The 23,357-nt window shown below is 28.8% G+C and overlaps 1 protein-coding gene across 1 annotated transcript; it reads right to left on the bottom strand.

Moving 5' to 3' along the window:
- Window positions 1–12,173: 12,173 nt before the first annotated feature.
- On the bottom strand, window positions 12,174–13,354 carry LOC114399784. Its single transcript, XM_028362000.1, has one exon. The coding sequence runs from the start codon at window positions 12,978–12,980 to the stop codon at window positions 12,522–12,524; it is 459 nt and encodes a 152-aa protein (XP_028217801.1). The 5' UTR covers window positions 12,981–13,354; the 3' UTR covers window positions 12,174–12,521.
- Window positions 13,355–23,357: the final 10,003 nt, after the last annotated feature.

The raw sequence follows: 23,357 nt of genomic DNA, 5'->3' as shown, positions 1-23,357 counted from the left end.
CTTTCGTATGCAAATCAGTTAGGTCATACGCATTGACTAACAGTTTATTTGCAATCACTACTCCATTTGGCATGAATGAAATTCTACGGCTGAAATTTTATGGGGAGACACTTACAAAATTGACTCATCTCATGTCCCCCAAAACATTCAAAGGAGTTTCCGTTTCTATTTGGAAATACGTTCGTAGTTGCATTATTCTTTGGAGGGATTCGGACTTGCAATTCAATTCCAAATGTTATGTGACATTAGCAACAAGACATTATTATTAACAATTAGCAAACAAAAAAGTGTGAACAAGTTGTGAGACATATTATGCTTTTCTAGAAGTAGTTGGACGCAATTTTGGTCTTCCAAATAAACCTTTCTTGCTTGACCCGGAAAATTAAAGAGTAGAAATAAAATAAAAGACAAGAAGATTAAGTTTGTTGAAAGTCTAATCAACATATAGAAAAAATGGGTAGAGTTGACTTGATGCTGAATTGTAAAGTCTTATCAGATGTTTCACACACGGCTACAGATTTCACAGATCGCGAGAAACTAATGATCGAGGTGCCACATGGAAGACAATAACAATTAAATATCATAGAAGAAATAATTTATAGTAACAACAATATTGACACATACACATATGGTTCCAGGTTGCTCTCTGAAAACAAAACCAAACCTGAATTCAAATTCAACCAAAAGCAGTTGCCATCATGATGCCGCAAAGTGTGTGTGTGTGTGTGTGTGGTGGGGGACTAACAGTTTGGTTAAGGTAATTAAGGAAGGATGGGGTTATGGCCTTATCGGGATTGCAAAACACAGTTGTCAAATAAACGCAAAGTCAATAATGGGTTAGATTGGGAGTGTGACACCCGTAACATGTCACTATTGTTAGTACCAGAAACAAAACAACAAACCACACTAGTACGCTGGTAAAAAGGCCAAGGCATGTTCCTTTTTGACTCATCTTCCATGCTGACTGCCAAGGGATAAACAAGTAAAATGCTTACGGTGCAGATTCTTACGGACGGAGAATTCTAGAGAAAAAAAATAATACTACTTATTATCTCAAGAATTACTCTCAACACAATACTACACATAAAATAATTAGAATGATGACGAAAAGTCATTACCTCAACTGATTCCACACTTGAGTTCAACTAAGATTTGACCATAAAATTACAATTAAAAATACTACTTTATCTCAAAATGATTTAATTCGATGAAAAAAATTAATTAAATGTTAAATAAGTAGTCTTTTTTATTTTTCGTTGAAAAAAAAAAAGGTGCACGTGAGAAAGCGGGGTCAGGTCTGGGCTTGGTAGAGTGAAGTTAAAGGTAAGAATAGAGTTAACGTGTGGTGGTGATATTAGGGACGGTGGTTTACGAATGTGTTGCGGCGTGTTGGCCACCACACTGTTTTGTTGCTGTCTCATATCATATGCTGATGCTATTTTTATGCCTTGAGGCTCAACCACGCTACGCTAATCTATGTTAACCACGGAGCCCTAGACCACTGTGTTATTGCAACCAGTGATGTAAGATGTTAACCATTATTTCGGTAATTAAGTACTAACTGATATTATTGTCGTGGATAGAACAAGGATTGTTAAATGTCTTCAGATCAAGTAAAAGAGTGATATTTTTTTTTCTTATTTTTTATGTAACACTCAGTTATAATACTAAAATTATTTATAAAATTGGAAATAATAACAATGAAGTAATTCATATTATTTACTAACTTCAAAAAAAAAAAAAATGGAACCAGTGTAAAGAATTTCTCATATTACATAACATACTGTGTACTTTATACATGTCTATTGAAGTTCAGAGTTCTGTCATTACACAAGAGCCATTGCAGTGAATGCAAATTAGGTAACAATTTTCCATTATATAATGCAAATTAGGTAGTAATTAATAAGCTTGCATTTTTTTTCCACTCCTACAATGGGAGAACACAAAGCTAGCTGGACCTCATTATAATCACTGTTCTATGATTATCCTATATATAGCTTATTCTTGATTAGGTTATCCACATACTCTCGTAATGATCTCAAAGTATTTGTCGGGTTCTCGTACACATAACAAAACAGCTACTAGTATTCAACGATCTTACATAATAAATTTTTTAATTAAATTAATATTATTGAAATAATCAAAGGTATTATTATTTTATAGAATTTTATGTTTTTAGCATGGACCAAAAATGAAAATAAGAAAAATATCAATATGTGATATGATCACAGAGAGAAAGGGAAAAGAGAAACAATTAATTTGAAGGCTATTATTTTCTTTATAAATATACAAACTCCACTACTCTGGTTTTCTTAATCAGATTTAGACTTGAATTAGCTAGCAGAAAACATTATTGATCTATAAACACAAGTGGGTGGATCCACATGTTCAACCTCCATTACCATTATACTTATTCATCATCACGCATGGTGCATTGCATGGTCTTTTCAGGAATGCCAAAGCGTATTCGCCAAAAAGTTCCTTGGAACAGTAATCTTCCATGTTCAAAGCAATTAATTAATATAATATAATTCACTTGCATAAATTATCAGCCAGTGAGAAGTACACAACCTGAAATCCTTGGAGATCCCCATATATGGTAACATCTTGGGTTGGGTTGGATCTTGTAACTTGAAATCGTCTTATCAACGACATCAATCTCTTGTTGGCTTCGTATAAAATATACAAATTATCAAAATTGTTTAACTTAAAATTAACTTTAATCATTTGTTTTTATATGGTTAGAAATAATTATCTTCGTATACTCATGTTTTAGGGATAGTTAATATGTTTCCGCTTATTATTTTTTTAAAAGTATGTTAATAAATCATATATCTAGAAATGGTTTAATAAATCTAAGTTATATATGTAACACATTGAATAATTCCTTTAAAAGCATTAACGGAACAAAAAATCAGAAATAAAAATTACTCAAACTTTCATTTAGAGACTAAAAATAGAACATTGAAAGAGTTTAAGCACGGAAAATATAATTAACTCATAATTTTATAACATTTTTTTACAAATATCTTATTTGTTAAATGAAGAAATGTTTGTATTTCATATTATTTTTATTTAATACTACTACCCTTTCTATTATCTTTTACGTAGACAGTAAATAATAAATTATTCTCGAGTTTCCGCCAAATCCTAGCCCCAAGTTAAATTCTACTAAAAAAAACAAAACAAGAGAAAACTAGAAGAATAGTATCTAAAGTAATGGTCAAAGTACGATGGAAGAGAGAGCAGCGAGTAGGCAAGAGCAGAGAGGTGACAATAACTGTTTCCGAAGCTGTCTTCAATTTCAATTGCCCTGTTTTCAAGTGACAGCAAATGAAAATTACTCTGTTTTCAGGACGCAGTTTCCACCAAATATGGCATGGTTTCTATCTAGAAATAAACAACACATTACATTAAGGTATATGCAATAATGTATGCATGGTGTCTAATACCTCGCCTAGTTAAAACCTGTGCATGGCTTTACAATTGCATCACGGAAATGTCAGTTTCGAAACACAGATTTTTTGCTTGTTTGATTAGGTACGGTTTAAATGGATTGTGGTTGAAAAAGTTTCAAATCATAGTGTGTGTAAAAGATTAGCTGTTTCGTTTTTGTTTTAAATATTAATCGGAGATTTCTAAATGAAATGCCAATAAGTTTATAAGTGAAGGCATTATTTGTGGAGATTTGTGAACTTCCGTTTGTGTTAAAAGAAATGTGAACAAAAAATTTTCACAAATAATTGTCTATACATCCTATTTATAAATGTCCACAAATAAATTGTACATATAATTTATGATTAAAAGAGTGTAAAATTATAAATAATAAAAAAAAAAGAGTTTGTGACAGGCAAGGCAATTTGGTCAGTGTTTATTTATTAATGTAACTAAAGTACAGGAAAGTGTGATCCAAAGACGACAGAGGTTCGGATGACGCGGCACTATTACAGCCTCGTGCGGTGGCCCCCAACTCGTACCTGCCAACCCTGTCACACGGACACGGTTACATCCTACGACCGCTTCGGATTGCGACTACTCTGTTGTTCCTTACCAAAAATTTACTTACCCTTCTTCTTCTTCTACTTTTTTTCTTTCGGTGTGAAATTTTTATAAAAATAGATTTATAATGATACTAAGTACAAGAGAAATATTTGAAAATACTAATATAATATTCAACATTATTGAAATACTAAAAAATAAAGTGTAATATTAAAATATAATAAATTATTTATAATATAATATAATAATGTTGATTTTTTTAAAAAAAATGTAAGAATTTTAAGTGAATAAAAATTGCACTTTACTCATATAAAAAATGAAACGTATAACGTAACATAAAAGCATAATTTCAAAATAACAAAAAAATATTTAAAATTGTTGTATTTTTAAACAATTTATGAATATATTGAAAACAAGTTATATAGAAAATTTAAAATAATTAAATAATAAAAAGTGAAATCCAGAATTTTAAAATAATATAGCTTTTAAATAACAGAAACTTATCATTCACTTATAAAATAAAGCATAAGCAATTATAATTTTTAAAGAACAGTAAACAAAAGATAGGAAGGTACAAAAAGGGGGGAAATGTGACTTTTTAGAAGAGCAAAATTCTGATAATAGTTATATCAACTGTCATATATATATATATATATATATATATATATATATATATATATATATATATATATAATTAAATAATAATATAAAATTATTTTATATTAGCGGTATATAATCATTAAATTTATAATATTATAATTATTTTCATTACCAATCATATACTTGTTATATAAGAAAATTAAATCTTATACACAGAAACAGAGACAAGACAGAGGAAGATGCCCAGAGGAGGGCTAACCATATAAAATATGTGTATATTAAGATAAATTAAATATTTATTTTTTAAAATTTTAAAAATGGAAATGTTAATCATGGGTTTTACATTCTATTAAAAAATTTATGAATTTATAATAAAAATTAGTAACTAAATTGACTATAATTTAATCTTAAAAAACTGTAATTTATTTTAACAAAAAAACTTATTAATCACATTCTAAAAATATGCTAAATCGGAACAAATTATATTACTCTGTATTTTATGCTTTACCATGATAATATCCAATAAGCATGAAAGAAGAATTTACTTTTAGATTGGACGGTGTGATAAAAAATATGACTATATTGTAATCCAATATATATATAATATGTCTTGAAGTTCAAGCTGTCAATCTTGTCTGTAATGTCTGCAAGCTTGCTCCATTTACAAAGGTTAATAATATATAATTTTTAATTCACCAATTAATTATAACCAAATCAATATAAAAGGAATGATAATGAAGTGATTTATTTGTAAATACAATAATTTATTTGATTGTCTTTAAAGTAATAATAGATTATCAAAAAAAGAAATTTTAAAAAGAGAAATAAACAATACTCAAATATTTTGTATAAAAAATATAATTATACAGTGAAAACTATAAAAAAGGAAAATAATAAATATATTTTAAAGGAAAAAAGAATATCATTATCTTGAAAATAAATATTATAAAAGGATAATAGAATATTTTATATAAAAAAATAAAGGGATAAGTAATACTTAAAAATTAATATTTTTATAAACAAATTACCAAACTCTTAAAATAAAAAATAATAAAATAATATTATATGTTAAAATTTTAGAATTAAAAAAAAATGAGAGGGGGCCAAGGCCCCCCACGCTTTAACGTCCCTCCGTCCCTGCTTATAGATGAAATACTTCTATTGACAGAGATAACAGCGCCGATGTATTCTTTGAAAAATGAAATTAAAATAACTAAAAAAGAAGAAAAGAAAGACAAAAATATATTCTTTAAAATGTAGCTATATATATTGGTCAAAACAAATTAAAATCAATGCATCATGCCTTTATATAAATTGTTTTTTTTTATAAGAACAAACTTAAGTCATTTTATCAATAGCTGATAAACAATACGATAAAAAAAAAAAAAAAAACATGATCATTATCACAGACAATGGTGGAGCTTAAAAGGACCCAAGGGGTCATGGCCCCTCCCAAACCTTTTGGGGTTTATAGTATTACCGATCTTAAGTTAGTATGAGTTAATAGGAGGGAAAAAAACACACTGAACCTACAAATCTTATCATAAGACTCACACACAAAAATTTGCCACAAACAAACTGAAAGTGTAAAAGGTGGGCTGGGAAGCTACAAAATAGGTTGGCCTAGGACAAGCACTCATGACTTGTGAGTTTTACTTTTAATAGGATTCATCAAGCTTATATTGTGTTTTGATAATTTACTGTGAGTTTTACTTAATAGGAGTTTTTTTTTTTATAATTTACTGTATGTTATGTTTCTATACATATATTAAAAACTATTAATAATATTAATATTAATGGCTAATTTTAAACATTAGTAATAATTTTTGTACAAGAACTATTTTTTTAATTAAATATCTTTTTATAATTTTTTTTTGCGTTCTTCAAACTTATTTTTTATGACCTTTAAATTCTCAATCCGTATAGGAAAGCCTCAAATATAACTTAAACCTACAACTTTTTCTTGCTTGCATATTTTTCTTGTAGGCTTTTTATGCAATTTTTTTTAAATTTTATTACAATTTTTCTTTCAATTTTGCTATGATTTTGGCAAAAATATGAATATTTCCTTAAATTTGTTGAAAAAATTATTGAAACTTTAACATTTTTTGCGTATTATAAAATAACTTAATTTGTCTTGTTAATTTTTTACAAAAAAATTGAAACATAAATCCTCTACTTTTTTATTTAGTAGCAAACAAGGGTATATAAGTCGTTAAAAAACTAAAGAGTATTATTAATAAAGTGCTAAAAATACTTTCTAATATCATAAAAAATAATTCATATTTAAATAATATCATTAAATATTTAAAATTAGCCATAAGTACAATATTTTAAAAAAGATTACATTTATTTATATAATATAAGCTTAATTATTTTTCACCTCTCCAAATTTTTTTGTTAAACACCTTCATTGATCACAAAGATAAGATATAAATGGTGCTGCTTTTGCTAGAGCATTAATCACTCCATTTGCTTGCCTCCTTGCAAAACCAAGACTCAGTAATAATAACTCCCAACTTTGAAATATCATCTACTGAATGAATCTTGTGGATCGACAACCCCTTTGCAATCCATCTCAAAGTGAACATTCTCCGGTCCAAGAGAGTTGACAAGTTTTAACGCATATAGAAGACACTAGGCTTTTCCTTTCCAAGACCTGCAGGCAAGGCATTACGCAATCTGATTTGCAACCAACAACATGACCCAAATGGTCTCTAATGCCTTTATATAAATTGCTTGAATCAATTATTTCTGTTCTTGTGTTTTCATCATCAGTTATCAAGTTAAGCAATTAAATAGATATATAGCCAAGGATTATCCAATGTAACTGAAGTCATAAACTACTTAATGCATCTTATAGGGATGCAATGAAATGATTGCTGAATAATGATATAAGTGAGGAAGAAGTGTGTTCCAATAATATATATGTAATAATGGATCCCTTACAGAAGATATCCATGTACGTGATCCAGAAGCTAGGGGTGATCTTCGCTCCCTGAATTAGAAGAGACTGTTGTTAAAATTTAAATGATCACCTGCAAACAAAGCTGCATCAATTCCCTGAAATTAAGCATGTACTTTTATAAGTGCATTATTAGTCTGTCACGTTCAATAGAAATATGGGCAAAGATTAAATAATAAAAACAGATTGATCACATGCATCCTCTCTTATGTTCTTCTTTAATTATTAGAGGAAAAGGTACACAAGTAATAACTTCAGCAGAATCTACATCATTTTATGTAGGTTTATTAAACTGGTTTTTGTATCTTTCTCTCTCATATACAACATTAAAGAACCAAAGTCTAGTTTGAATATCTTGTACTCCATACTAATTAGCAGCATCATTCGAGTATTCATACAACAGGAGAATTAATATATTGCTCATCAGACATTGAGACACTACACTACCCTAATAAACTTTCAATGTAGAAAAAACCAACAAAAATTATGTTGATTTACCAATGAAGAGACAAAACAAGAAGATCAAAGGGCCTAATATTGCATATATGACCCACACCCTTCAACAACGAAATAGGGCAAGCTATTTCTTTTTTTTTTTAGAGGGTTGGTTAATTGGGCAAACACAGAGTCACTTATTAAACCAGAGGGAGTACAATTTTAACAGTCATGGATAAATATTTAACTGTTGTTCCAAAATTATAGATTTTTCAAAATTATATAAGTGCAATTTAGCGTATAAAAATTAAATATTATAGGACGTATAAAATTTTTTATGTATCAAAGCATAGGACAGTGGACTGTAACCAAATTCTTATTATTAATGTAGACTGTAGTGAGTTTTTTTGTTGACTGAAATTTAAGATCACCTAAGGAAAGTTATACTCTCTAATCTCTAACAAACACTCTGAACAAGGAATATTGTGTTCTATAATAAAAAAAAATATCGTATTCTTTCTTTCATTTCCTTATAGAGAATTCATACAACTATACCATGATATTTATTGAGATTACAAAATTTAAAATATATAGTTCATTTAAAAAAAGAGGGTATGTAATAATAGCAAAATTAAGTCTATCTAAGACTGTTTTCAAATGCAAACTCCCAGGACATTGTGAGCAATCAACACATTATTCTTTGAATTTTCATAGCAAATACGTAACCCCCACCACAAAAAAAAATGTAAGAAAAGAGTTCCCATGGTCTATTTCACTACAAAAACTTGTCCTCCATCTAAATTTGCACTCGACCTTTAATTCTAAACTTGCTACCAAAGCGATCAAACCTCCATTAAACCAGGTCACATATTTGATAACTTCTATTTTCCCTACACTAATGGAAGGATGATGGGGTGAAATTAGAGTTTAAAGACATGTGACAATAATGAAAAAAATATTTAAAATAAAATATTAAATTAATTGGTCTTTTTATTTGGGTCAATAATCAATAGATGGTCTCTTCTAAAAAAAATAGATGGTTTAGTATCCCACTTAGCATGCACATTATGAACAAGTTAACAATTATTTATCTATTTGGCACTAGTAATATAGTCATGCCAACATTCAATAAAAATATATGACCTTGATTTATTGCTTGTAAGATAATTAATTCGTATTGATTATCAGATTATAGATGCCTTTCTTTTTGTAATTTACTTACGAGAATAATGCCTCCTAAAATGAGTTGTTTTTTTAATAATATTTTTATACGCGTAATAAGGAATTAAATTCTAATTTAGATGCTTAAAGAAATACAAGTATCCCCCAAACTATGTTAGACTCTGATATTTTACAAGCCATTCTACCACTTGACAAAATCAATGTTGTACTAACATTGAAACATCATCAATCACTTTTAAAAAGGCTTAAATGTAGGAGCAAATTGAAAATTGATCTATTACCAACCCAACAAATTTATTCTGATTCCTTCTACGATTTGATTTTAATATACAAAAGAATAATGGATTTTCTCTCTGATCATTCATTCATTCTTAATATAAAAATGTTAACAATATTTTTTTCAAGACTTTTTGTCAGTATACTTTTTTATCATTGAATAAATTTTATGAGTTTCGTTAAACGAATAGTGGATATAAGTAATTTGTGGAACTCATATAAAATTAATTTTATAATAAAGATAGAAATAGGTGGATAATATTCATCTTCTCAATATTTCGGTTTCAATTGTGCCATTTTCTTCATAAAAACGTGTCTAAATTATTCCCTCTGCTATCGAGCAAAGGTAAATGTTTGTGTCCTTTGCGAATATAAAATATTTCTTGCAGTTTTTTATTTAAGACTTTCTTTATTTTTAAAGGAGAGAGACGTGCGTTCAAATTTATATATTTTGTTATGTTATATATTAAAAAAAGATAAAATATACTTTTAATTTTTTCTAAAATTTTCCAAATTCAATTTTAATGCTCTAAAAGTATTTTGTATTATATTCATCCTTTTAATTTGAAAATACCATACTTTTAATCCCCAAAATATATAACATTTTTAACCGTCATTAAATATTAATTTTTCAGAAACAAAGATGTTTTTAAATTAAAGAGACGAATAGAATCATTTTTTCTTTTTAAAAAAGCTAAAACCAAATTTTTTATTTATAATAACCAACTATAAATTTTATTCTATTAAAAAAATTATAAAATAGTATCATAAAAGAATAGTGTCAATTAGAAATACGGAAAACAAGTGACGTTGGAATGGCTGTAGTAAAACTGACCCGTATACGACTTTGTTTGCATACAAAAATTGAGATGAGGGAAAGTTGAAATTTTAATTCTTTTCCATTTTATTTATATTTTTTTAGTTTTTACTACATTACTTATTAGTTATTACTTTTATTACTTCTCTCTATTTCTTCGTCTTTTTTCCTCTGTTCACTCAACTCACCTAGAATAGAGTGGACCTTTTATCATCACTCTTATGAGTCTTATACATTCTATTTTTCTCAAAAAATATCACAAACCTCATAACTACTTTTAAAGATATTTTTACATCCTACGTAAGTACATTTTTGGGAATAATTTGTTTCGAGTAAATCATCATTTCCTAAAGTTAATTTATTAAATATGATAAAATAAAATTATTTATGTAAAGATAAATAAACCGTTATATTATTAATTTTCTGATAGAAAATAAAATATATATTTTTCTAAGAAAATTATTCCAAATATAAAGAAAGAAAATATTAGAACATATACTTGCAGAGGGTTCCACTCTAGTAAAAAACAAAACTTGAAATAGTTCTTCTATTTTATTATAAAAATATATTGTATTAATAATATTCATTAAAAAAATTAGAATCTTATTCAACAGTAAAGTCACTTGAAGAGGATTCATTCTCATGCATAAACACACATTTATATATATATATATATTGTTTCATTATTATAAAAGTGTATAAAAATAATGCATAAGTATCACTATTTATACTATAATACTATAATGAAGCAAGGAGTTTGTGCTAATAAGAGCGTAGCTAATAATACCTTGCTAAGAAGGATAATATGTATGAACAAAAAAATATTGCATTTGTTTTATACAGTTTTTGTTTCAGTAACAAAACAGATATAATAGAAGGTATATGTTTTTGAAAAAATAACTTATAAACAACGTAATTCCTTTATGAACTGTTGCTCGGTGTAACCTTTCTCACCAACCGGTGCGTTAAGCCGTTAACTATTACTACAGCAACCAATTACCCGTGTTTTCCGCCAACGTCTTCCATTTCTTACATGACATCTTCTTTAAGAAAGTTTATTGGTTCGGATCATTTTTTTATCAATTCGACAATTCAAATTGAATAAATTAAATTGATTTGGATTATTTTTTTTCAGGTTTAATCCGAACCAAATTAAAATTCCATGTTAATTGGTTCGAATATCGAATTCACGTTTTTAAATTTAAATTAAATCAATTATATATTCATTATTATTATTTTTTTTAAAATGTTTAATTTACCTAATATTGTATTATTTTGAATCTTTTCATTATGTTTTACTTTAATTTGCTTTTAGAATCAATATTTGTGTTGAATAATTTAGTTTATTTTCTTTTAATTATTATATATAAATGAAGTTTTATGATTTAATCATAATCATGTGTTTCTTTATAATTTATATTATTATTTAGTTGGACATAACTTAAATAACATTTAAATATGTTACATATACTATGACATCATTATTTGTTAAAATTAGAATAAAATCATGTTATTTTTATTTTTTTTTAAAGCTACTTTTAAGAAAAAAATTGATGGAATATCTGAATCAACTCATTTATTATTAGATTGGTTTGATTCCAGTTAGACAAAAATATTTCTAAAATTTGAATAGAACCAAACCAATAAAATCAATTGGTTTGAATTTAATTTTCTCCTGAATTCAAACTAAAACAACCCATCAACACCCCTAATTACTTTGTTTTCTTCCCATTCCCATGAAAACTTCCTACCATTCATTCATGCCTTGCCCTTTTATCTCTTTAAACACCATACACCTATCTCATCATTCAAACCCAAAAGCTTTTAACAAATGAAAAAACAAATAATACAAACAACGTAACGCTAAAAAAAAGAAGAAAATTAAGTATAAGATGAAAATGAAACTTAAAAGATCTCATAAGTATAAGTAGGCATTTAAATAGTTGAAAACACTTAATTACAACTTACAAGCATGATAATGATCCCTTCTTCTAGACATCCAAATGAAGGAGGCTTCATATATCTCCTTATATAACCTAACAATCAAGAGTCACCCGTCCCAAAAGAAAGAAAAATGTCCAATAATTTATAAATATAAACCTTTCCTAACAGAGCTACTAAGTTGCTAGTATAGTCCTCTGACTAAATTGATCACCTAAACAAAAAAATTCCAAAGATTAAAAAGTGATGGAATCAGATCTAATGTTCATATGTGTGTGTGGCACTACTACCAATTTACTTAATAAATCAATCTTCAAACCCCAATTTCTTCCAAATGGAATTTCTTACACTGCGCAAGTCCCTGCCCTTAAGGGTCCTTCCTTTTCCTTCATGCACTGAGTGAGAAGCCTCTCTGGTTCTAGCAAGATACTCATGAGGAGGAACTCGATCGTAATCGTGGTCGCTAACAAATTCTCTCTTCTTGTGCTCCTTGAAGTCCTCCTTCAGAATCTTGGACCAATCAGGAATAGCCACTGGCATTGAGGATGAGGCCACAGGGTTCACCTTTTTCTTCTTACCAGATCGTGGTCTCTTCTTCGACTCTGTCACAGTGTTGTTCTTGTTGTTGTCATTGGACATGTTCCAGTTGAACATTTCAGCTTCATCCAATTCCAAGTCACCCTCTGTGGATTTCAGCTCCAAATCGGTACTTGATGATACAAACATGGAACTCACTTTCGAAAGGAATCCCTTCCTAGACGCCATTGAATGTTGCTCTCATTCACACTCTTGACTATTATTCCTTCTAGTTCTCATTTATTTATATAATTGGTTTTCGGTTGGTTATGCATAAAGCCAATCCGCTTTTTCTCTACTCTAGGTATCACTATACGCGTTACAATTAACAAATTTAATAACTAGTAAGGGTTCAATTTTAATGCAATGGGCCTCACGTGCTTTAACATCAAGCCCCCCTTAACTGGGTCACTTCTGTTAATGATATCATGGGGATGCAGTGCACCGTTGGTGATGTTTCGGGTTCAATCTCAAATTCCTTTCACATCAAGGGAAAACAAAAATGGCACACTACACGTTACACAAATAAGTAGTGAGTGATACATGCACCATATGAAAAAAATTCACATTCTACATGTTAAATAATAAAAAAAGAATCGCTATTTAACACTCAAAATTGAAGCATTGTCATGGGGGGAAAAGTTGTCATAAAATTGTACTACTTAAACTATAGTGACCCATTCTTACCCAGTATACTCGTTTTAATTGAATGTTTATTATTACTTGGATTGTGATATTTAAAATATTAATTAAAGGCATATTTTTATTGTAAATGTGTTTGGTTTTAATTTAATTTAAAGATTATCATAATCTTTTTTTTCTCTCGATAAATTTAGAAATTAATATACTCTTTACTTAGTTGCTTATTTTTAAAAGTAATTTTCCCACCATAATAGTCACGTGATATTGAGCCGCGGAACAATAAATCCTAAGATTTTCTCCTTTCTCGTAACCTCCTTTTTTCTAAAATTATTATTTTACTAGTCTGGATAGGGAAAACAGATAGAGAAACAAGAAAAGAGTTATCCGATTTCCATGAGACAGACACTTGGACCAATGGGATCTTTGTTCGGCGACTGCCTTAAGTTAATAAAATAATAAAACATTTCTAATGACTTTTAATAAAGGTTAAGACGGCAGCACACGTTTTCTCGTAGAAATGGAAATTTTTATATTATGAATATCAATTTGATATTTTTTTGCTATCATAATTTTATTATACCTTATATTTTCTTTTCTTTTCTATCGCTAAGTGTTAATTAGCATTGAGGGTGTCCACCAATTTTTTTTATGGATTTTTCTTACCCAAATTAGACTGCTATTATCGTAAAAAAAAAAAAATAAGACGCTCATTTAGCTAAGAGAGAATATCATTCGAAAATTTAAATCCATTTAATCAAGAAAACACATAGAACTTAACGATTATAAATAATATATACAAGAAACAAGGATCCGTCTAGTTACGAAGAGTTTAAGTAATTTAAATAAATTCATAAAAGAAATTATAAATAAATGACGAGGCGTTAAAAAATACTTCTATATTGACGAAAACATAAAAAAAAAGTCCATTGTCTAGTCTATTACTTATGTATAAAAAAAAAATCAGTCAATTGCCAGCTACTACTGGGAAAAAGTTAAAGAGTTATATTATTTATATATTATTATTTTTTGAATATTAATTTTATTTCTTATATATTATTCATTTTATCACATATTATTTTAATTTTATCTCTTATATTAAAAATATATAAATTTATAGTAACAATATAATTTGTCAGATTTAAAGATGTGGGTTCCATCATCACCATTCAATTAATGATGATCAAGATGTCCATATCCTGACACGTTATCATAGACTTTTGTCACGACGTGGTCATTAGTATTTATTTTTATCATAGTGGTCATGACTATTATTGTCTAGTACTTCCACTGTGGCCTAATCCTTTCCCATTGGTGTATACGCTTTGCATTGGACGTAACTACATCATTTTTGCTCATGCAAAGGAACCAGCGGTTTAGCCTTTTAGCTTTAGCTGTCCTTTTAAATGTTCAAAGATAAGGTTTATAGATTAACAAATATTGATCCGATAAAGAATAGACTCATCTCTTTAAAAGGATATAAATATAATTTTCGTTGTTAACCTAAGAATCTTATTAATAGATCATATTACATATTTCTGTAAGTATTATTAAGCTTTGAGGTTTGTCTTGATTTTGATATATTCTAAGGTTCAATACATATAAACTAATTTATATATAAAAAAGAAAGATATGGGTTACAAATTAGCGCAACTAGAGAGAAGATTATATTTTAAAAATAGCATTCAATTAAATTTTAACACATTAGCTTTGATATAGTATGCGGTGAAGTGTAAACTATATATATTCCGAAGATTATAATATTATAGAACAATGAAGATGAGAAAAAGATAAAGGTGATTTGTATTACTTTTATAGGTGTCCCAAAAAGTAGAAAACAATATGATTTAGTAAAAAAAAATTATATATTTGTACAAATCATACATTGTTGTTAAAAAATATATATTTTTATTGTTTAAAAACAAATAGAATATATGATTTAGAAACTGTTTTTCTCAATGATTTGTACAAAGAAATGCCCATTCACAACCTCAAAGCGTGAAAGGTTTTGATAGGCAAATAAGTTGCTCAAAGTACAATAGAAAACAAAGAAATCAAAATCGGGGACCAAATTAGGCTCAAAATGGCTCACCACGCAGTCGAATTGTTGGTTTGCTTTGAAAAGAACCAACTTTAAGTACATGTTCAATGTTACTTGGTTTGGCAAATAGTTAAAAATCCACAAGAAAACTTTGACCTTCTCAAGTTATAGGTTTGAATTCCTTTGAATTTTGTTTGACAGAGAGTTCTCTCCAAATAAAATTATTTGCAGTTTAAGCATGTATTAGGAATTTAGAATTACTAAGTCGATTTCACTTGTTCATTACAACATATTAGTTTTGTTTTTTTCAACAAAAAGTATTTTCATTAATACTGAAGGTATTGATGGTACCTATGTGATTAAAATCTCCAATACAAATTAAAGAGAATAAAATATAATCCCTATAATAGAACAAACTCCTTTATAGAGGATAAAATGTTGTATCTAATTAGATAAGTATTACCACTTTATGAATGTACTCCATATGACTATTTGGACCCTAAACTATTGATTAAAGGAAAAGAATGCAAGCTATAAGATTTGATTGTCATTGCTACAGCATAATAGTTACTAACATTCTGTTTGATATATGATCTTTTACCATTTTATAAACAAAAAATAATCTATTTTTAATGTAAAGCTCGACTGTTGTTAATTGTTATTCATGAGCTTTAAATGTATTAAAAATAGGAAAAAAAGTATAAATGTACCTCTAATTTATTTCTTTTGCGAGATTTGTAAACAATTTATTATTGTGTGAATTTATACAATGGAGACTCCATTTTTGTTGACTAATGTTGGATTTAATTGGATTTTTAGGCTAAAGAAGAGAAGATTTTGAAATGCTGCTGAAGGGCTCGCCCAGCGAGCCAGATTGGCTAAGCGAGACTCATCCGCTTAGCGAGAAAGCCTGCTCGCTAAACGAGAACAAAATCCTAGAGAATGTTGAGTCAGAGAGCAGTGCGCTTAGCGTGCAGCCAGTCCGCCCAATGAGAACGTTGTCTCTTCTCGCACTTAGTACATCCAAGCTCGCTTAGCGCACAACCACTTACTCTCTCTCTTAGCGAAACATGCTCGCTGAGCGCGCCATCATAAGCTGAGAAGCCCAAAAGTCTTTAAAAACGCTGAGAATAGAGGGAACAGAAAGACAGACAGCGTGAGAAGGAAAGAAGAAGGCACCAAGGCTGAAGAGAATACATTTTCTTCATACTTTTACCATTTTCTTTCATTCCAACATCATTTCACCTTTGTATTAAGCCCTCCTTGCTAATTGAGGGCTAAACACTTCATTGTTGGGGAGTTTTTCTACTGAGCACTCTTAATGTAAAACTTCTAACTATCTATTTAATGTTATTGCTAGTGTTCTTTGCTTCTATTTGTGTTTATTTTACATATTTGCGGCTTGATCACCCATTTATATGCTTTGTTAGGTTTTGAGTATTGAAAAATGGTTAAAGTCCTTAGAAAGTCTGCATTTCTAGGAATAATGTGCAGTAATATAGTAAATGTTGCCTCTTGTGCGTAGTGTAGCCCGCTTAGAATGAGTTTGTTGAGGAATCAAGAACAACACTAAGAGGGTTAGGCTCTTTCATGTGAGGAATTACGATTTGAGTAATTTGACGGTGCAAGAACATGAGAGTAATATTGAATAAAGAAAAACCTATTTAGTTACGGCAAGAAAAAATTTAGTAGAATACTCCTCAACATTTTTATCTTTATATTTGTTCTGTTTTACAGTTTTGCGTTTGTTTTGTTATGCGTTGAAGTCTAGAAAAATTAATTAAAGAATTTGAAACATGAATGAGTTTCTCTAATTTATTTTACTGAAATTGAAAATGCTTACAAATTGGAAATATGGTATCTAAGTACAACAAATTTCCTGTGGACACGATACTCAGACTTACCATTTTAATTACTACTTGTGCAAATTGGTATACTTGTCAATCAAGTTAACAGTTGTTAGGATACCTTTTAGTTTTGGAAGATGTAATTAAAAAAATCCAAAAGTGTAACATCTCTAATTTTTAATTTTTTAATGGCTCTCACACTACAACATTTCACGCAATGATACTTTACTCCAAATTCTTGTTGGTCAGAATCCTCTACCATTCAGAAATCCTTCGTAAGTAATCCTTTTTGAAACCTCAAGAATAAGCTCTACCTACTTCTAGGCCAAGACAATCTTGTTTAACTATGAAGTTTTTAAGTGATTTGCCGAAAAATATATGTATCTTGTTGATTATAGGTAGTACCAATTAATTCCTTAAAGTCATCATCAATTGTATCTATACCATCCTTATTCTGATGTGATTCCATTAGAGTATTACAAAAAGCATGTGTAAATCTAATGACATTACTTCAAGTATCGAATTGGGACTCTTGTCCTCCAGATCTTTAGCTCACCCTTCAAGGTGATGCTTTAGGAACCTTATTTCCTGGGTTAGTTGATCTCCTTTTTCCTTGTTGTCTTTATTTTATCATTGAAAAAAAAGTATCGAATTGAAGGAGTAAAACTCAAACCAACCTAGATCTTGGACTTATATTTTTTAAATTTTTATGTTGTATAATTCTATAATTCTATAAATTTTATGTAGTATAATTCCAAATTTTATATTATTTATTAGTTTTCTTTTCTTATATAATGATTTCCTATTTTTTTTATTAGGTGATATGATGATTTGATTCAAGTCAATCCGAATATGATCAAGTTGTCTTTTTGTCTTCTAAAAAATTCAGTCAAACTCAAAACAATTAACATTGATTAGTTTGGATATAAAAATCTCTTAAATTTGAATCAACTTGATCGTGGTTACCCCTAGTCTTAGATATTTTGTTAAATTATTACAAAATCTAGCACGGTTAGTTGTTAATTATTAATTTTTTGTTAGTAAAAATATTCAAAAACTTTATTTTTAACTAAAATAATATTTTCTCCACTTAGTAGGTAACTTTATATTTGTTTTATTTAACGATGAAAAAGTCCTTCTCATCTTAAATTATAAATTAAGACTATTACATTTGCATTAATTGAAATCATAAATTTGATATAAGATAAAAGAAGGTAAATTTACAACTTAAGACAGTCTTGAAACGATATATAAACTTTATACTAATAATATATAACAAATAAACTATTATTATTATACACACATACATTAAATAATTTGAATATTATCATTTTTAATTTAAAAATAAATAAATAACTTTGAGAGTAATTTTTCAGACCTATTATATATCCAACCTGTTATTAGTTGAGTTGATTTGTTTAATTTGAGTCATAAACTCAAAATTAACTAAATCCCGAACAAGTAAACTCTTTCAATTTTAATTGATCTAGTGATATTTTTCTTAAACTCAACCTAACCTTATTCATGTACGGTCCTGGAGAGAAGGATTCTTTAATCAATTTATTTATTTATTAAGAAGAATTCCTTTATTTGGTTAGTAAAGGGAGGAGAGAAAAAATTAAAGTAATATATTGTTATATATCCTTATAAGTATTAAACAAATTTAGTCAGTACAATAAAACAAATCATAAACAAGTTTTCCTCCCTTTCAAATTTCTTTCCCTGATGGAGAATAGGCAAGAATAAGAAGATAAAGATTTTAAATTTAAACCAACCTCCTCATGTTTCTTTCTTCCTCTCCAATTTCCTCACACCATACTAACAAGGCAATTAAATTAAAGGGTCTTTATTTAAAATGAAAATGCAAATCTATTCTATAACTTTGGATGATTCAAGTATAATAAGTGTATATTTCTTTATTAATTAATTGAACAATATGTATAAATTATTGTAAACTTTCTGAGTTGATTTTTTTTTTTTTTGGAATATAACTCTCCCTTGAGGTTTTAAGAACATATTGATCCTTGTTTTTTTTTAAAAAAACAAATTGATGTTAATTATTTAGTCAATATACTTAATAGGTGTAGCCTAATTGACAATACAAGTTGAATTTGTAGGGAAAAAAAATAGTTTCAATTCTCACATAATACATCATTGAGAGGAAGAAAGAATTTTAAGTGTAAGTAAATCTTGTCCTGAGAATTAATCTCATAATTAGCCTGTCAAGGATTGAAACTTGTGAATTTTTTTGTGAAGCTAAATGCTATAGTTACCGTAACTACCAAAAAAATTCAATCAATATAAAATGTTAATTTTTGTCCATTCCCCCTTCAATGTCCCTTTTTTTTTAAAAAAAAGAAAAAGATTGATTGCTGCTGCTTACTTGAGGGAGGTAAAAGGATAGTTCCTATCGATGTGAACTCCTAGTTCTAGATTAGGAAAGCAAGAAAGAAAGTGATGGCTCTTAAATTTTGAAGACCACACATATGTTAATTTGATAATTCCGCCAAATAAAGAGCTTAGAAAAATGAACAAGGCCTAATAAGGCATGCCTATTGTCCTCTTCACTGTAGTATATCAATCACCCGTGCAACATGTGTTTGAGAGTAAGGATATATATTTCCTTCGTCAGATTAGCACGCGTTGGCCAACTTGTCCCAAGGCTCTTGTATATATAATGCAACATTATGGGGTGTCTTATATAAGGTAAAACAAGTTGCAGCGCGCATGCCCACATATACTGTGGTCCTATCAATTGAGTTAGGCTAGAATTTAGGATGCAAACAGTGTCTATCAAAAGATAATTAACGTACTATACGATTGTCTTTTTATTGTTTTGTAGATAAGGATGAGCTTCTTTGGACCTTATATCATTTAAAAGTGAAACTTCACTTAAAGAAAGTGTTCGCCAACTGTAGTAACTCAATTTGTTAACGAATTTTACTTGACTAGTGAATTCAACAGTGGCTTTGCAACTGTTTATTTTACCGCTTCTTTTTTTATTCATAAAATCATGATAAATTATCACCAACAAGGTATTTTAGTTTAAATAGATTAATTCAATGCATAGCTGTGACATTTTTCAGTTTTTCACCCTCTCTTTTGATCTCAGGCTAAAAATATCTCAAAGATAGGTTGGTGAAATTTTTTTATTTTTTGTGGGAAAGGGAGGGGGATTGTAATGTAATGGGTTGGTGAATTAATGTGGATCAAACTTTTTTGTATTGGGTCAACTGGTTTTATAGGCTTATAGGTCATGGGTTATCTTCAACCAATAATAGGAAATTACTACGTGCACCATGCAAATTTCTGGTACACCCAGCATAATTTGCGCAATTCTCATCTTATTCTTTCATAAAATTCCCATCTTATTCATCCGTGTGAGTCTTACAAATTGTTCAATCCGTATCAATTTTATGACAAAATCAGAATTACTTCTAGGTGCGCGTAGTAACAGTCCCAAGAATAGTTTGTGGTCAAACCAATTTATGGGCTCATTAAATCGGGCTAAGGTATAAATTCCTCGAAGGAGTCCAACAGGGGACCACAAGAAAACAAAGGCCTAGATCCAATCTCAAGTGGCATACGACTTTTAATGGCTTTGTTAAGTTAAGGACATTGTTGCCTTTAGTCTGAGTTTGTTGGGCATAAACAGTTGATATAGGACCAGGCACCCATAAAAAATAAAAAAATAAACATTGAGTGCGTTAAGGAATTGTTAAGGAACATATTAGTAACATGTTTAAAGAATTGTACAAGAAAAAATATTGGTAACATGTTGTGACCGCTTCACCATTAAAGGAATTACTAGTTTTAGTTCCAAATTTCCAATCCTTTCTGTTTCTCTGTTAGATTCCAGTATATTCTAGAGGCTATGCCCAAATTGTCGACAAATTAGCTAAGAATATACGAATATTTCATGGACATGATAAAAGTGAGGTGTTGTTGACATTTTCTTTTGCCTCTCTAACAGGGAATTCGTTTGGGGGTTCTTAGTAGGACTTTAGCAACCGACAATGATATTATTCTAGGGACACGTTTGTGGTTAGATCAATAGCCACGCTATTCTTGGAACTTTTCGTAGATTTTTAATGTAATTAATGTTGCCATAACCGAAGCTTCCGAATAGTCTTTCATTTCTCCACGTGTATTACCTTAAAACCGTCCAGGTATACGTGTCTCCTATTTATGCCTTCTCCAAATATCTCCTACTTAATTGTATCTTCTGATTTTTAGCTCCTTATTCCGAGCTCCACTACCTATAAATATGTACACGCACGTAAGGGCTTTGGCAAATAAAAAATATAAAAAATTCCTGCTTCTTATTTGATTCTCTCTCATAAACAAATTAAAACCCTTTGCAAATACTCTTAGGAAAGTATCTCTCTTCTTTCTAGACATAGGAGGAGGAGAGAAGATATTTACATTTTGCAATACTCGATTTGAGATTTGATCAGGTAAGAGGAGCAATATCAATTGTTGTTTGTCAAAATATGCCAATGGCTAAGGGAATCAGAAAGCTAAGTTCCTGGATGGAGGTTGCCCCAGCACCTATTATTTACACAAAGAAACCTTCTAATACACCTACTTTGGAAACAATCACCGAAGAAGAAGAAGAAGCTGCCGAGGGATTCGAAAATGGAAATGGTCAACTATAATAAACGACCTTCTCCAATTTGATGTAACTTATAATTATAAGTTGTTTATGCATGGTTTGTGACGTAGGGTATATAAATATCCATCAATCATCCATGCATGAACATTTTGTCGGTGGTACCATCAAGCATATATCTTGGGTCCATAATCGGGGGCTTAATTTTACGTTTGCAGGAATGGTGAAGTGTAGTAAAGTAAATGTTGCAAGATTTTGTCCCATAAACATGTGAACGCCAAACATGTTTTGAAGGCTATAGTTTTATGAAGAGAGTCCAGTTGTGAACTTGGTCACGATCGAGCTCGCAACTACTTTGTACATTTGTAAAATATGCAGTTAATTATGTAATTTTCTATTTATGTAAATAATTTTAAGAAAGTCTTTGTGTGTACGTGCCCCTTTTCTTTTCCTGAAGTGGGTGGTTTAAAATTTTAATGTGTTTGGAGATTAGCGTAGAAATCTACATTTGTTAATAATACATACATATTAAACTATTAAACTCAAAATCATGGTAAAATTATAACAAAAAAACATTAATTTGTTGTTTCAGATAATTACGGTGATTTCAACTCACCATATTATCAACTTTATATAATCATTAAACATGCACTGGATCTCTATTTGACAGAACCTAGACTTGTAAAAATAAATGCTAATTAAATTTAATTTAAGTTAAATTGTAATTTTTTTCTTTTTAATTTATAATTTTAAATCTATGATTTTGATCTTCCTATTTTTAAATCAAGACATTTAATCCTCGAGAATATATCATACAAAGTCAATGTTTGTTGTTATATGAGGACTAAATATCTTAATTTAAAAATATGAAACTAAAATTATGAATTTAAAATTATAAAAATATCAAAATCATAATTTAACCCTCAATTTGTCATATTATTTTTCTGAAATTGTGATTTTTTTATGAGTTACTAAATTTATGGGTTAAGATAGTTTAAAAATCAATTAGTATTTGACTCGATTAAAGCATTGTATCACAAGGTCAATAGTCAAACTAGTGAATCACTAATTGATCCGTATGATCTGATCTTTAATAAAAATAAATAAAATTTTATTATATACAAATTTTATACTTGTAAAATTTGTTAAAGTTTCTAAAAATGCACTAAAAAAGCAACAAATAAATACAACACAAATTAACATAATTGCTAATTTCATATCATACATTTCCAATATTTTGATGTCACGTGATAAGAAGAGTTACGGGAACCTTTGTGCCTAATTATTAATATAGTTAAAACTTAATCTTCTTTATTTCAAAAAGTTAAAAGTCAATTTATCATCCAAATCATATTTAATTTTAATATAATATAATCTGTATAAAAACCTAAACGAAAACCTAATTATAAAACTTCTTAAGTTAAAAG

Source organism: Glycine soja, chromosome 19 (genome assembly GCF_004193775.1).
Source record: "Glycine soja cultivar W05 chromosome 19, ASM419377v2, whole genome shotgun sequence".
NCBI classification, from domain to species: domain Eukaryota; kingdom Viridiplantae; phylum Streptophyta; class Magnoliopsida; order Fabales; family Fabaceae; genus Glycine; species Glycine soja.
This window is presented reverse-complemented; position numbering and strand designations above follow the sequence as displayed.